The following is a 15001-nucleotide window of genomic DNA, read 5'->3' on the forward strand; positions in this document are numbered from 1 at the left end:
TTCAAGAAATGTACAGATGGGAGGCCACCAGGATGTTCTTCCCTATATTAAGTTGTTGATATGATGTAGTCAACAGAATTGGTGTTGCATCAAATTAATTATTGTAAATTCATACTCGTCTTTCTTTTAGATCCTTGAATAATCAGAATTGTACTTAAACTTGCACATTTGAAAGAAGCTTCTCTCGCTCTCTCTGTGTGGATTGTAACTTATATCTTAAAAGCTGCATTTCAGAATCAGTAAATTATTTTTAAACATTGTTTATTAACTGAGCTTTTGCAGGTTTTCTGCTATACCCTCTGTTTTTTAAACGACAATGCAAGATTGAAAATAGGGGATGAGGAATATTTGAAAGGAGAGAAGATAACAAAAACAGTAATATTAAAACATCAATTTCACCAAAAAGGATGTCATCCAGCATTCACTCATATATCAGAATCAGTTACGGTGTGGGGGACAACTCTTCTACCCTTATGGATTATTGTTAAGGATATGCATAATATTCGCACCATTGAAATCCCATCAATAACCTATCGGTTCAAATCACCAAAGCATCAGCAATGGAACCTGCAAGACTCAAAACCTCAAAAGGAGCTTTATCTGCTATGGCTTTGACTGTATGAGGGCAGGAATCTGTGATCCAGAAGTAGGAAAACGCCATCTCCAAACCTTCAAAAAGAATATCAAGATAGAGATTACGAAACTTGAAAATTTATGAAATTATTGACATGTTTGAGAATGATTCTAAAATTGTTTTTTGTTATTGTCAAAATTATTCTTAAACATGTTTTTAATACTTTGAAATAATTTTGTTTGTATTGAAATAGTGTCTAAAAATGTAAGATTAAACATTAAATTAATTTTGAGTGATTAAAGATACAATTGTGATTTTGAACTAGACAGAAGTGATTTTAAACACTTTACAATCACTCTCAAACATGTCCTAAGTCTATGTTGGAAAACTTCAACCACTCACCATTCTTGTGAAGGAACCGTTTCCATGATTGCTTTGGGAAAACACCATGAGTAACATATGCACTAACCTTGGCCGCACCGTGGGCTGCTAAAACTTTCTGATAGAAAAATGAGCAGAAATATTAGAATGCAGCAGGCACTCAAGAATATGATTGGAGGTTTTCAGCTTACATCTTGACCAGACTTTTAAAATATAGTCAATGTGAAAAATAGGCATGCATCTTATAAATTTAGAATTCGGTGCAGAAATGATATTGTCGCATAAAAAGTCTTCATCAGTGATGTTATGTAAAAGGAACTTTTTGCAGCTCACGGCCTTTTGAGAACACAATAATAATGTTTATTTGTTTGTTTGTTATTTACCTTTTTTGAGAAAAAGGGCTGGTTTTTTAACCATAACGAGAATCTTATTATTAGTTGAGCTTGATGAAAATTGATGGCATTTGATAACATATTCAGTGAGAATTTTCTCACGAGAATCCTCTGCCAATTCACAATGATTTAAAGCTTGTAATATATTCAGCTGTCATGGTATAAAATGCTTTTATTTTTGTTTTTTTTTTTTTTTAATTTCTTATGGGTGAGGAACAATTAGTACGCGGCAGTTTTGTTACAAAACCAAATAAGTGATGGAGCATTGAGTTCAAATGATCCGTTGAGGCACTGATTTGCAAGAGTATGTAGCAGGATTAGGACCCAGAGGAGAGGAATACCTGGCACTCAATCAAGGTTCCTCCAGATTGTACCAAATCATCAACAATAACCACATGACGACCAGCAGGACTTCCTTCCTTGATCCGCACTATCCTTTTGTCATCTTCACGAACTTTTGTACAGATGACCTGCCATTAGTCAACATCATATTTTAGAATGCTGAGAGAAACGTACTCATAAACGACACACTGTACTTTTTAAGATAAACTCCAACTCACCACAGGATAACGATCAAGTAGCTTGTGGAATCGCTTCCAAGCTCCATCATCAGGAAATGCTATTACTACCTGCACGATAGCAGGGCTAAATCATGGAAATTGTTAAAGAAGGGGAAAAAACTCACAATGGGGTTTGAAGGAAGTTTTCAGGGCATTGTGCACCATGCTTACATCATCAGCATCAGGAAGTTGGTGCAAGCGTTGCTTCAGGAGCGGAATTCCAGTTTCAAACAAAGGCAAAACATTATCCCCAAAGTAAAACCTTTCCTGCATTGAAAGGGACATCGATATAAAAGAGGATACAATTCCAATATTACCACATTGGCAATGAGATGAATAGAGAGATTGAAAGAGAGGGAAGATGTCGAAGGGTTCTCCCAGGCTACAAAGCAACTGCTAAAAGTTAATTCATGCGAAGGTGATCAATGAGAAGGTGTTGATAAGATATAAGGATAGCTGTAGCTAGCCATGGCAATTAAAATCAGCAACTGACATTAAACTAACTAAAAGTACGCTAGAGACATAGATATGCAATTCACAAATTTTTTACACTAACTAGCAAAAGGCCATGTCCAGAGCTGCTTCCTATGCTGTGTGGTGACTTAATCATCAGCAATGGAGGGCTTAGTTTTAGAACATAAATTCAATCAATAAAAACAAACCTGCAAGGCATGTATATCGTAGATTACTACACTTGTTGGGCCACCTCTTGAAATAGGAATATTTGATAGGATCCTTGCCATGGTAAATGCTGTTGCTACATCCCCTTCTTCTTCCATTCGCTCAAAGGAGCCAGTTGGAAAGAAGGGCAATACCAACGTGAATGAAGCAGCAAAAAGCCTTGGGAGATTATATATGACTGATATCTGTTCAAAGATAGCTCCTGGGTGGCTGAAAGATGCGAGGAATGCTACATGATTACCGCGTAGATCTTGAGCATTGTTTATGTAAATATTTGGGAAACCATCATCAAATGTCCTGTATAAAGTGTTAATGTAATCAGATTATAGTACTAACCAAATGAAAGACTACTTCAAGCAGTTTATAAGTACCAATATAGTTGACATACTAACAAAATGAACTACAAAGCAAATTCTTAAAAAAACCATAGGCATGACACAGAGAGCCCGAGAAGAAAGTATACAACCATAGGGCACAGATATGGCAAGATACAGACGCAGAGAATCGGAAAATGCCAGCTTCAACAAAATTAGGACATGGCTAGGACAATAACATGTTAATTTAAACCATGCATGTATACGTTGATAATATGCCATTTTCCCAAGGAACCCTATACAAGTACATATTCTTGTTTCAATATTCCTCTTGACACCCACGCAAAACTGTACTTATTCACTCTACGTTTCTTTTGCGAGTGAGGGGGCCTCATCTATTGGTCTCTGGCATATACGTGATTTGTAACAGAATTTGGGCCACATAATTAGATGATGGATGACTAAAATATAGTCACTTGCCAGTGCTATTTGCTTCTCCAGATTAGAGAAACATAGATAGAGGTCTACAGACAGATTAGTAGATAGGTAGACAAAAAGATGACGACTAATTTACTATCTTGTGAATCTTAGTCGTCTTCTAGGCTTTAGAAACAGATAGGTACATGGGTAGGTAAAACTCTTGCAACTCTTGGTTTCTTTTTGGGTTTTAGAGTTGTTCGTGGCTTCATCAATTTTCCCCATTTTCTGTACTAAATGTTTCTCATATTTATAACATATAAAATATCTAAATACCTTTTTTCTTTTGTAATAGTTAGTCAGCAGAGACACTTACATTATAGAAGTAGAACAGGAACGAAACAATTCCGAAGGAAAGGACAACAAGCTCAAATTTGAAAATAAAAGAATAAAACCAAAGGATGAACACCACCGACTATTTGTTCGACTATTTGTTCTGGAAATTTTTGCTTAAACCCTAAAGCAAGTGAAAATAAATGGGTTCTTAAAGTTTTTATCTCAGTCTACATTTAGTTTATAGTTCATTGGTTAGGATGACAGTAAATTATGAGATTATGAACAGAATTTCAAGCATAAGATGATCATTACATTAACAAGCTAATCAAAAGCTACTTTGAAAAAACAAAACAATTGTTAAGAGATAGGGGAGCTATCCAGTAAAGACTAAAGTAAGAAGTAAATACAAACAGAAGTAAAGACTAAAAAGAAGAGCTATCCAGTGGGAAACAAAGATAGGGGAGTAAAGATATTTGCATTTCAGGGGAAATGAAAAGGAATGGACCTCCATTTGATGGTTTGTAAGGTGATGGAATCGGATTGAGCTGCAACTTTGTGAGCAAGTTCTTCGCATTCCGCACAGTAGAAGAGGAAGACGTGCTTCTTCAGCGGCTTTGCCATTGATTCCCACAACTTCAACTTCGCTGCTTTCACTCAAAGCAGAAAAAGAAAGAGAATAAAAGGGAGTGATAGTGGGAGAAATAGATTTTTGGACAGTTAAATAAGGAGGCGGCTTTGTCCTAAAAGCATTTTTTCTTTAATGATTTTTTTAGTGGATGTAATTAAACCATCAGTATTTATTATTATTATTATTATTATTATTTTATGTGAGCTATCTTTATAGTAGTTCTTTTTTTAATATATATATATATTGTTGTTAAATTACATAGTGTGTTGGAAAAGTTTTAATTTAATTTAGAGGATGAAATTATCATATTTTTTTATTTTTTTATTTTAATCTCCGTAATATCAATATGGCTTAATTTTAAGATACGTTTGATTTAACTTTTAAAATATTTAATTTCGAAAATAAGTCATTTTAAAATATATATATATATATATTTGATACCATTCGAAATAGTTTTTGGAATAATTTCAGAATGTATTTGAAATCGTTTTGGTCAAACTAATAGTGTCTAATTTCAAGTGGAAGTCAAATCAATACGTCTGAAGTAATATTGGGGATGAAAGAAAAGTATGAAATTGTATGTATCAAGTAGTCATGTAGATATTGAATTCCTAAGTTAAGAGTACCTTATTCGGGGTTTAGAAAGTGGAATGCAAGTTACCAAACAAGACGTAGGAAAATTAGGAGGAATATAATGTAAGAAAATATATAATTTATTTTATTTTATTTTATTGGTGGGACCCATCTCCTTCCCTTTTGGAATAACGCATTTCTCGTCAAGAGAAAAAGGGCATTTTTCTTGCTTGCTTTGCTTCATTCAATTTCAACCTATCATCTCATAGTCTCACTATGTTATTTTAAATATTCTTAACAACAACAACAATAATTTGTAAAATATTAAATTTTTTTAAAAAAAAAGAAAAAGAAAAAAAAAAGCTTTGAAGTTTCCCCCTTATTTAAAAATACTATCCATTGCTAATAGGAGTTTAGTTCAATCATAATTAGTATCATTTCTATTTAGAGATTCAATCTCCTTTGTTGTTGTATTAAAAAAATATATTTTTTCTTTACAAATTATATTTTATAAACAATAATACTTGTAATGATTGTACTCATCTTCATGCATCTCTTCAATCACAATTGAAAAAAAGTGTATCTTATTATATGTGATTTTGGACCAAAAGGCAAATTGACAATCTAGCTGACAACAAAGTCGAGAAGATAGCATAATTCAAGTCGAAGGTGACAACTTAGGATCAAAATGGGTTTAATCGAAGCTGAGCCTCACAAATTACCTAATGGGGCATGTCTCACGCATGCCCTAACCCAAATGATCATTGTAGGCCCAAAATATAGCTAAAATAAGTTGATCAATCTTGATCTTGACCAAAGTCAACCCTAGCCAAATGCCAAATAAGGCATCCCCATTGCATGCTTGGCCAAATAGGTCAAAGGATAAACCTAATGCAACTCCAAATCTCTAAGCGGAAGATTTCTAGGTCAACTACGCCTAGAAGTACATCAAAATAGCTCGAATGGAAGTAAGTCTATTTTAATACTCAAACTTCCTATTTTCTACACAATAACACTTTCTAGCTTAGGCATCAAAGGTTATGTGACAAACACCACACTGGTGTGCGAATTTGTTCATTTTATAGGTCACATTATTTTCTAAATTATAAATTTACCTTTGTGTCACAAAAAGGCCAGGTGCATTTTTTTCTGTCTAAATTTTGGCATCAACATATATTAAAAAGATCTTTTAAAAAATTGAAAAAAAAAATTGTCACATGATAACCTATGGTTGAGCATTTGAGTGAGTTGCAACCCGAGAAGTGCCTAAGTATATTTCTTTTTATAAAACTAGTTTTCAAGTTTGAAATGGTACGACAATGTTCGAATTCAAATTTCTGTTTCAGATCCAAGATTTTGTCTAGTATTTTGTTGAATTTCTATTTTGATGAAAGTTTTGAAATGTTAGGTATATTTGGTGGCAATCCGGATTTTGTTTTATTTTTAAATTCACTAAATTAGCAAATGTGTTCTGCATACAATCTGGAATATATTCCTAAAAAAAATGTTTCCAAATTTTAGGATCAAAATAGAGTAAATTTTGAAAAGAATATTTTTATGTTTACCATGTATCTAGATTTTGAATTTTAAAATTTAAAATGCTTATATTAAATAGAGATTAAAAAAAATGTCAAGAAGCTTTCATTTTTTTAAAAAAAAAATAAAAGATGTATTAGGTAAAGTATTGTAAATGATATAATAATTATGCAAATGTTTTTTTATACATATAACATGCTCATAAAAAAAAAAATAATAGCTTATAGATAGTAAAAAATGTGAAATAATTGTACTCAAAATATGAAATGAACCCATTTTTAATGAAAAGTTTTCAAATATACGTTTTTAGATTGGCTAGAAACAGGTCCTTAACTTTTGGGATAATATAAATAAATTAGGGAGATGAGGTGTATAAATATAATTATAAGGTAATTTAAGTAGATGTTAAGAAAAAGAAAAAGGCAGCGGCGCCGTCCATCGTCGGCCATCAACATGGAATTGGGGAAAGTGTAATCCATTCGATTCCAATAAATTGCAAGTCTTCACTTGTAATGCTCTTAACTGTTGACTTCAGATGGAAATTGCGTATACAAGGACGGAAGGAAGGAAGGAAGGAAGGAAGGAAAAGGGGGAATAAATGTCTGTTTCTATTGCTATTTCCATTTCTGGAGCCTTTTGCTTGGAATAACGGAAGCTATAGAAAAAGGAAGTGATTGCCACTTTCTTTCAAAATTGGACGAAGACGAATCCAATTGCAAATCTCTCTTCTCTTTTTTCTTATTTGATTGGAAGTCCAATTGGTTTCTTCCGAAAATATGGATTTAGGTCGAGAATAAACCCGAGTCAAGAGAGATGGGAGGAAATAGAAAATTTGGAGATGCCTTTTGATTTTTGTTAAAAATAAATTTAAAAAAAAAAACGAAATAATAAGATTTTTTACAAAAGTGTCTCACAATTGCATATATGTTTTTTAACCTCCAAATTGTCCATGATATGGTCGATTAACAGTTTTTGTGTATAATTTCTCAATAAAAATATAGTTTAAATATGATTTAAATGAATTTATTAATTAAATTATATTTAATTAATTAAATTAAATAATAATAACTTTCATATGTGCAAGTTATATAAAATGAGCGTGGATCACTTGTCCACATTAAGGACTCTCACGCATAATATATCGGAGTATACGTGGGAGATGAAGAAAAAAACAGAAGAGATAATGAAGAGATCACAAATTGTTCAAGAAACATTCTCTCCAAAAATTCTCTCAAATTTTCTCATTTTTCCAATTTGAGATCGGTTCCCACAAAGCAATAACCCCACTTTCTCATAGGGAGGTTCCTAAGTGGTGGTTTATTAACGTTCTTCTTTCTCTATAAGATTAAATTCTCAAATAGGTAAAGCATGCTTAATTTAATTTATACAGCAGGTTGAGTTTTTTTTTTTATCTCTATTTTATTTTGTACGTGTTGTTAGTGTACTCGTATTTTAGATTCTAATTAATTTTGCGTTAGGTCTCAGTTCTTCAACTGTGTTAGGACTTTTATCCCTAGAATTGGTATCAGAGCAACTCGTATAATTAACTTAAAATTTTCAAAATTTGCACTAATTTTGTGGGTTGAATTGCATTATGGGATGTGGTTTGCAAATGAATGTTTACGATATAATTTGACCTTAGACTTACATGTTTTGATTTGATCAATTTGCAATGCCCCTACACTTTTGGGCGTTTTATCACAATTTTGGCCAAAACGGAAGAATAGTCGCAAATTTACCCAAATCGACTTCTAGACGTTGCAACGTTACAATGCTGACGCAATTTCATGAGAGGTTAGCGTAACGTGCCCAGTTCAGCTGCAGTCCAAGATATTCTGGTCTGATTCGAGTGGTTCAAACTGGTTAGGTCCGATTTTGTACTAGGTTGGCTTGGTTTGCAATTTTGAGATCCGATTCGAAGTGGTTTTGGTCGAATCGGGTTGGTCTGGTTTAGTTCTAGAGTGGCAGAATTTTTTTTTTTGGATAAATTTTGCAAAACTAATGTAATTTATAACTTTATTATATCCTAGGGGTCAAATTACCAGCTCATTTGCTATTTAAATGCTTTATGGATGTCACTTAGATAAATCTCACTATATATTAAACATGTTCATGTATTTTAATATATTATAGAGTTATAATGTATGGTATTAATGCATAATATATGATTTCATGAGTTATTTAATGTATTTCGTTATGTTAAATATATGAAATTGGAAAAGCATGATGCATGACATTACTTAGGTAAATATAAAGAGCTATTTTTATTAATGTCTAGTGTATGCTTGTTTGATTTTCATGAATTGATTGATATAAGTGTTATATTAATAGAAAAAAAATCAATTTGCATTGAGCATAACACATCCATAGTATAAGATAATTTTTATACTAAAGTCATGAAATGCATGTAATATGATTTTCTAATTAATTAGAATTTGATTGTTAATTAATTAAACTATAGAATACATGATTATAGGACTAATAATTAATTTTGTAATAGTTATAAAAGTTATAAAATTAATATTTAGTAACTGTCAAAAAGTGTTGCACATATCACTTTGTAGAATTAGTAAAGTCAAACCTATTAAAAAATGTTAGGAGTGAATGGAAGACTAAAAAAGACCAACAATATGTATTAAATTGAATCGAAGGATTTTCACAAGAATGATAAACTACCATATGACCATCATGTTATTATTCCAAGTCATGTCATGAAGCTTCGACGATTTCCAATTAGAGCAGCCCACATCTCTAGGAAGCAATGTCATGTTAATTTTCGTTGAGCTATGTTTAAATTTGTCTAATTGCAAAATAAGTAAAAATTTAAAATAATGAAAAGAGAAGTTACAAAATGAGGCATAAATGAGAATTAAACCAATGCAAAAATTATTAAGGGTAACTAATTAGTTTTAAATTTTTTTAATTTTTAAAAACTAACTAAACGAAAAAAATATCCATTTTTAAAAATGTGTGCAATTTTTTTTTTATTATTATATAAGAAATAGTACTTTAAATATCATAATAATTTGTCAACCACATAAGTTAATCAAACTTATTTTTTAGTTTGTATATTGACCCAATTGATTAAAGCATATATTTGTAATCAGAAGATTAAAAATTTTAGGACATTCAAACTTACTCCATTATTAAAATTTGACCCAAAAACTTAAAATTTAGGTACATAATTGTTAAAATTGGTTTTATTAAAGTTTTTGTTTGTATTGAAATTCATTTTCTTCTCCTAATCCATAAAACTAGATATTGATCTTAAAAGTAATCATTTCCCTATATTTGTATATGTGGAAACAATTTATGAGTGAATAATTTCCTGTATTATTTTGAGATTTCCATAAGGAACTTATACAAAAAGAATGATTAACATATTTCCTAATCTAAAGCATCAATATATGCATAATACATAATTTAAGGCATAAATATCTCAACATCCTCCTTCAAACTCAAGGTGATAGAAACGACTTGAGTTTGTCAGCGGATAAACTGAAACAACTGGATGACAGAAACTGAAGAAGCAATTCTGAGTCAAAACATGGTAGATTTAGGCATGAAGTAGAAACCCATGAAGAACTAGAACACAGAGAACTTCTGGGTTGCAAACATGAACTCACAAACTTCTAGGTTGGAAATAGAGACCTACATAGAGATCTAAAACAAAACCCACGAATTTCTGACTGAAATCGATAAAAGAATCAACTAAGAACCGAACTGAACCAAACGTTGCTGACTAAATTAAACTAATTGGGCTAATTAAATGAAACCAAACAATTTGATCGAACCCAATCGGTCCATCTGAATCAAACCAGTCTGATTGAAACTAGGCCAGTTTAAAAACTAATGCATGAAGGACACAAGGAGGGGAAAAGGTTTGGCGATGAAGATCTTGACGAATGAGTGACGGAGGAGCAACCCATCTGAACCCATGGTAGGTCTTCTTCGAAGCTATTTGGGCAATATGGTATAGAACGGATCGAACAAATATATGTACGATGAGCATCGCGAATTAGAGCAAGGGAGAGCATCGAGTGGGTTTTGTTTTGCAGCAGATCTGGGTGAGCATCGAGTAGGAGAGAGGGTATGTTTTGCGGCAGATCTGAGCGAGCATCGAGTGAGGGAGAGGGTTTGTTTTGCAGTAGATCTAGGCAAGCATCGAGTGGGGGAGTGGTTATGCGTGCGGGTATTTCTGGGTTCTCTGTGCTATTCGTTGGGCTATTCGCGGGTATTTCTAGGTAGATTTACACTAGTGTGACGATTTGGGTTATTCGTTGGAGCTATCTGGGCAAGGCGGATCGAAACTTGTGGCAATGAACGGATCTATGTGTGGATCGACCTCTATCGATCGGTCGTCAATGGAGGCAGAGATCGGAAGCAGCTAAAAAGCAGAAAACCCTAGTAATTGGGCTCTGATACCATGTGGATACAATATATGAATGAATAATTTCTTATATTAATTTGAGATTTCCATAAGGACTTTATACAAAAAGAATGATCAACAAATTTCCTAATCTAAAGCCTCAATATATGCATAATATATAACTTAAGGCATAAATATCTCAACACCCTCCCTCAAACTCAAGGTGATAGAAACAACTTGAGTTTGTAAGCAAATAAACTGAAACAACTGGATGACAGAAACTGAAGAAACAATTCTAAATCAAAACACAGTAAATCTGGATGGGAAGTAGAAACCCTTGAAGAACTAGAACATAGAGAACTTCTGGGCTACAAACATGAACTCAGGTACTTCTAGGTTAGAAACAGAGACCTACATAGAGATCTAAAATAAAACCCATGAACTTTTAAGCTGAAAACAGAGATCTACGAAAATATCCAAAGATAAAACGAAACAAAGACTCTTGAAAATCTGAAAACTAAACAAAGACTTAAATCAATAAAAGAATCAACTAAGAACCAAATTGAACCAAACTTGGCTGACTAAATTAAACTAATTGGGCTGACTAAATGAAACCAAACCAAGTTGATTGAACCTAATCAATCTATCTGAATCGAACCGGTCTTATTGAAACTGGACCAAGTTTAAAAACTAACGCATGAAGGACACAAGGAAGAGAGAGGGTTTGGACGACGTAGATCTCGATGGATGAGTGGCAGAGGAGCAACCCATCTGAACCCATGGTAGGTCTTCGTTGGAGCTATCTGGGCATTGTGGATATGGAATGAATCAAACAAATCTATGCACGATAAGCATCATGGATTGGAGCAGGGGTGAACATCGAGTGGGGGAGCATCAAGTGGGTTTTGTTTTGCGGCAAATCTGGGTGAGCATCAAGTAGGAGAGAGGGTTTGTTTTGCGGTAGATCTTGGCGAGCATCGAGTGGGTGAGAGGGTTTGTTCTGCAGAAGATCTGAGCGAGCATCGATTGGGGGAGAGGGTTTGTTCTGCGACAGATCTGGGCAAGCATCGAGTGGGGGAGTGGTTTTGCGTGTGGAAATTTTTGGGTTCTCTGTGCTATTCATTAGGCTATTCGAGGGTATTTCTGGGTAGATCTACACTGGTGCAGTGATTTGGGTTATTGTTAGAGTTGCATGGGCAAGGCCGATCGGGACTTGTAGCAACGAACAAATCTATGTGTGTATGCCTTCGTCGATCGGTCGTCAACGGAGGTAGAGATTGGAAGCAGCTAAAAAGTAGAAAATGCTAGTATTGGGCTCTGATGCCATGTGGAAACAATATATGAATGAATAATTTCTTGTATTAATTTGAGATTTCCATAAGGAATTTATACAAAAAGAATGATTAACAAATTTCCTAATCTAAAGCCTCAACATATGGATAATACATAATTTAAGGCATAAATATCTCAACACCCTCCCTTAAACTCAAGGTGATAGAAACAACTTGAGTTTATAAGCAGATAAACTAAAACAACTGGATGACAGAAACTAAAAAAGTAATTTTGAATAAAAACACGGTAGATCTAGACGAGAAGCAGAAACCCATGAAGAACTAGAATACAGAGAACTTTTGGGCTACAAACATGAACTCATGAACTTCTAGTTTGGAAACAGAGATCTACATAGAGATCTAAAACAAAACCCACAAAATTCTAAGCTGGAAATAGAGATCTACGAAAATATCCAAAGATAAAACAAATCAGAGAATCTGGAAAATTTGAAAACTGAACAAAGACTGAAATCGATAAAAGAATCAACTAAGTATTGGGGTTGATGCCCTAAAGTCTCGTGTCCTGTAGTTTGTAAACAGTTTGTACGAACGCTTGTGATGTATAATATAGATATTTTACTTCACTTTTTATTTTTTGCTCAGTTGTTTGTTTTATTTGCTTTACCACAAACCAATAAATCTAAAATCCCTAGTTATCTTTATGTAACATAAGCATGTATGTGGTGACATACAAGTGGATCATGTCTTAATTGATAACCAAAATGGTCTGTAGTATATAGATATAGGAGAGATACTTTATCCTGATAACACTATGGATGTGGCCCGCTTTGTGGAATAGTCACAAATGTTGTGACTTGTCACAGATGGTCTGATCCTGAGCATTGGTGTAGGGGACATTTGAGCGAGGGCATCTTATACAAAGAGTTTGGGTAAGACCTGACCACGAAGTGTTAACATCTCGTTATATAACACCGTTCATGACAGAGACTTCACTTCACTAGGATGGCCATAGGTAACATGACTTCAATCCTGATTTGTATGGGTGCGTGTGGCCAGGTCATTGACTCAAACCTACCACTTTGGAGATTCGTCTGATTTGGGAGCTGAAAACTCAACTACACAAGATGGAATTCACTCCTTCCCCGAAGTAGGGGCAAGTAGATAGATAGCTCCCTTAAAGACTGATTCCAGGACTTGAACGATGTGGCGCCACACACTTTCTCTTAGCCTGAGAGGTGTTCATACATAGTTGGACTATGTTGTATTGTTCATTGGAGGAATCAGTGGTACTTAAGGAGTGAGATGTAACTACAGGAGTAAAATAGTAAATTGGTCCAATTGTACTTACGAGCATCTATGAAGGGTCATCGTACTCATGATTGGTTATATTCGATGGACACAAAAATATATTTGTGGTAAGAAGAGTTTAGTTGTTGGTCTTTAGTGGAATGTTTGGCAGTTAACAGATGGTGGATCTCGTAGTTAAAGAGTTTAGTCAGCTATTCACGTACCGTTGGAGCTTGGAACCATAGGTCCATAAAGTCCTCTTGGTAGCTTGGATAAAGTTGAGAATCAATTTTTGGGTCAGTTTGAAATGTTCAAATTAATAAGAAGGGGTTCGATTATATATGATATAATTGAACTGGTTAATTATATGTGATATAGTTGACTAAATGTATGAGATACATTGTTTTGGAGGAAATTAGATATAAATATGATTTATATAGTGTAGAGGAGAAATTAGTATAGTAGATATATGATATCAAATTATAGGTTAGGAATGTAATAGGATTATATTCATTATTTAAATAGGCGGTTATGAGATAATTGACCGAGAATTTCTCCTAAATCGTGCGAAAGTGGGAAGATTAATTTTGGTTATTGTAACTAAAGAATAAAATGAAAATTGGTTTCATTTTGTAAAGGTTCGAAAAATTCGCTCACGGTGCGGAAACTTCACGATCGCTTAGTTGAGAGCCTATACGATAGCGTTCATCGCCTAAACGATCGCACACCCGCACACTAAATGATCGCACGTGTTCTCTAAACAATCGCTCACCTTCTCTAAAAGATCACTTAGCGCGTCGAGCTTTTCTAAATGATCGCTTACTAATTACTAGACGATCACTTAGTAAAACCTACATGATCGTATACCTTTCTCTAAGTGACAAGCACCCGACTATACGATAGTCACCTACTATCTCCTACTTGTTTGTCGTTCTACACGATCGTCCTTTCCTCCTTCCTCTACCAATTCCATCAAAGTCCACTCTTTGGATTCTCACTCCAAGAATACCAAGGGCTTCGTGTGGTGGTGTCGTCCCCAGTTGCAGCTTGTTCGTGCGTTGCCATTCGTGTAGACGATTGTGGTGTTGTTAGGCGACTGATTGTTGGGTGATTTGGATCGTAGAGGAGTCGCTTTCGTTGGATTGAGTTTGAGTGAAGATAGTTTTCAACTGGTACGTTTAATCAATTTTTTGTATTTTATTTGTCAAAGCATGCCTATAATTAGTGTTAAAATGCATATCTGTTTGTTAGAATGTATGTGTGGTAATTCAGTCACAATAAAATAGGAAAGATCCGAACCCGCTCATGGATACTCTTGTTTAAGAGTTCCTTCACTAAGAACCAAATTGAACCAAACTTTACTGACTAAATTAAACTAACTGGGATGACTAAATGAAACCAAACCAAGTTGATTGAACCCAATTGGTTCATTTGAACCGAACTGGTCTGATTGAAACTGGACTGGTTTAAAAAATAATGCAAGAAGGACTCATGGTAGGTCTTCGTCAGAGCTATCTAGGCAAGGTGGATGTGGAATGGATTGAACAAATCTATGCATAACGAGCTTCATGGATTGGAGCAAGGGCGAGCATTGAGTGGGGGAGCATCGAGTGGGTTTTGTTTTGCGGCAGATCTGGGCGAGCATCGAGTGAAGGAGTGGT

The 15001-nt window shown here is 34.1% G+C and overlaps 1 protein-coding gene across 1 annotated transcript; it reads right to left on the minus strand.

Annotated features, from left to right (window-relative positions):
- Positions 1–364: 364 nt before the first annotated feature.
- LOC120077125 (Phosphoribosyltransferase family protein) lies at positions 365–4392 on the minus strand. The gene is made up of 7 exons (XM_039031020.2): positions 4161–4392; positions 2570–2885; positions 2079–2174; positions 1908–1976; positions 1689–1817; positions 977–1073; positions 365–669 (listed from the first exon to the last, which is right to left on the minus strand). The coding sequence occupies exons 1-7, from the start codon at positions 4274–4276 to the stop codon at positions 539–541; spliced, it is 954 nt and encodes a 317-aa protein (XP_038886948.1). The 5' UTR covers positions 4277–4392; the 3' UTR covers positions 365–538.
- Positions 4393–15001: the final 10609 nt, after the last annotated feature.

This window comes from Benincasa hispida, chromosome 5 (genome assembly GCF_027475165.1).
Source record: "Benincasa hispida cultivar pf3 chromosome 5, pf3_genome.v1.1, whole genome shotgun sequence".
Classification (NCBI taxonomy): Eukaryota; Viridiplantae; Streptophyta; class Magnoliopsida; order Cucurbitales; family Cucurbitaceae; genus Benincasa; species Benincasa hispida.

What these genes read in the sequence shown, in the direction of transcription:
- LOC120077125 (XM_039031020.2), bottom strand. Translation starts at nt 4,276, where the DNA reads ATGGCAAAGCCGCTGAAGAAGCACGTCTTCCTCTTCTACTGTGCGGAA. An exon ending in TACTTGATCGTTATCCTGTG is followed by an intron (nt 1,818 to 1,907) that starts GTGAGTTGGAGT and finishes GACTAATGGCAG; the next exon opens with GTCATCTGTACAAAAGTTCG. An exon ending in ACGGTTCCTTCACAAGAATG is followed by an intron (nt 670 to 976) that starts GTGAGTGGTTGA and finishes TTCTTTTTGAAG; the next exon opens with GTTTGGAGATGGCGTTTTCC.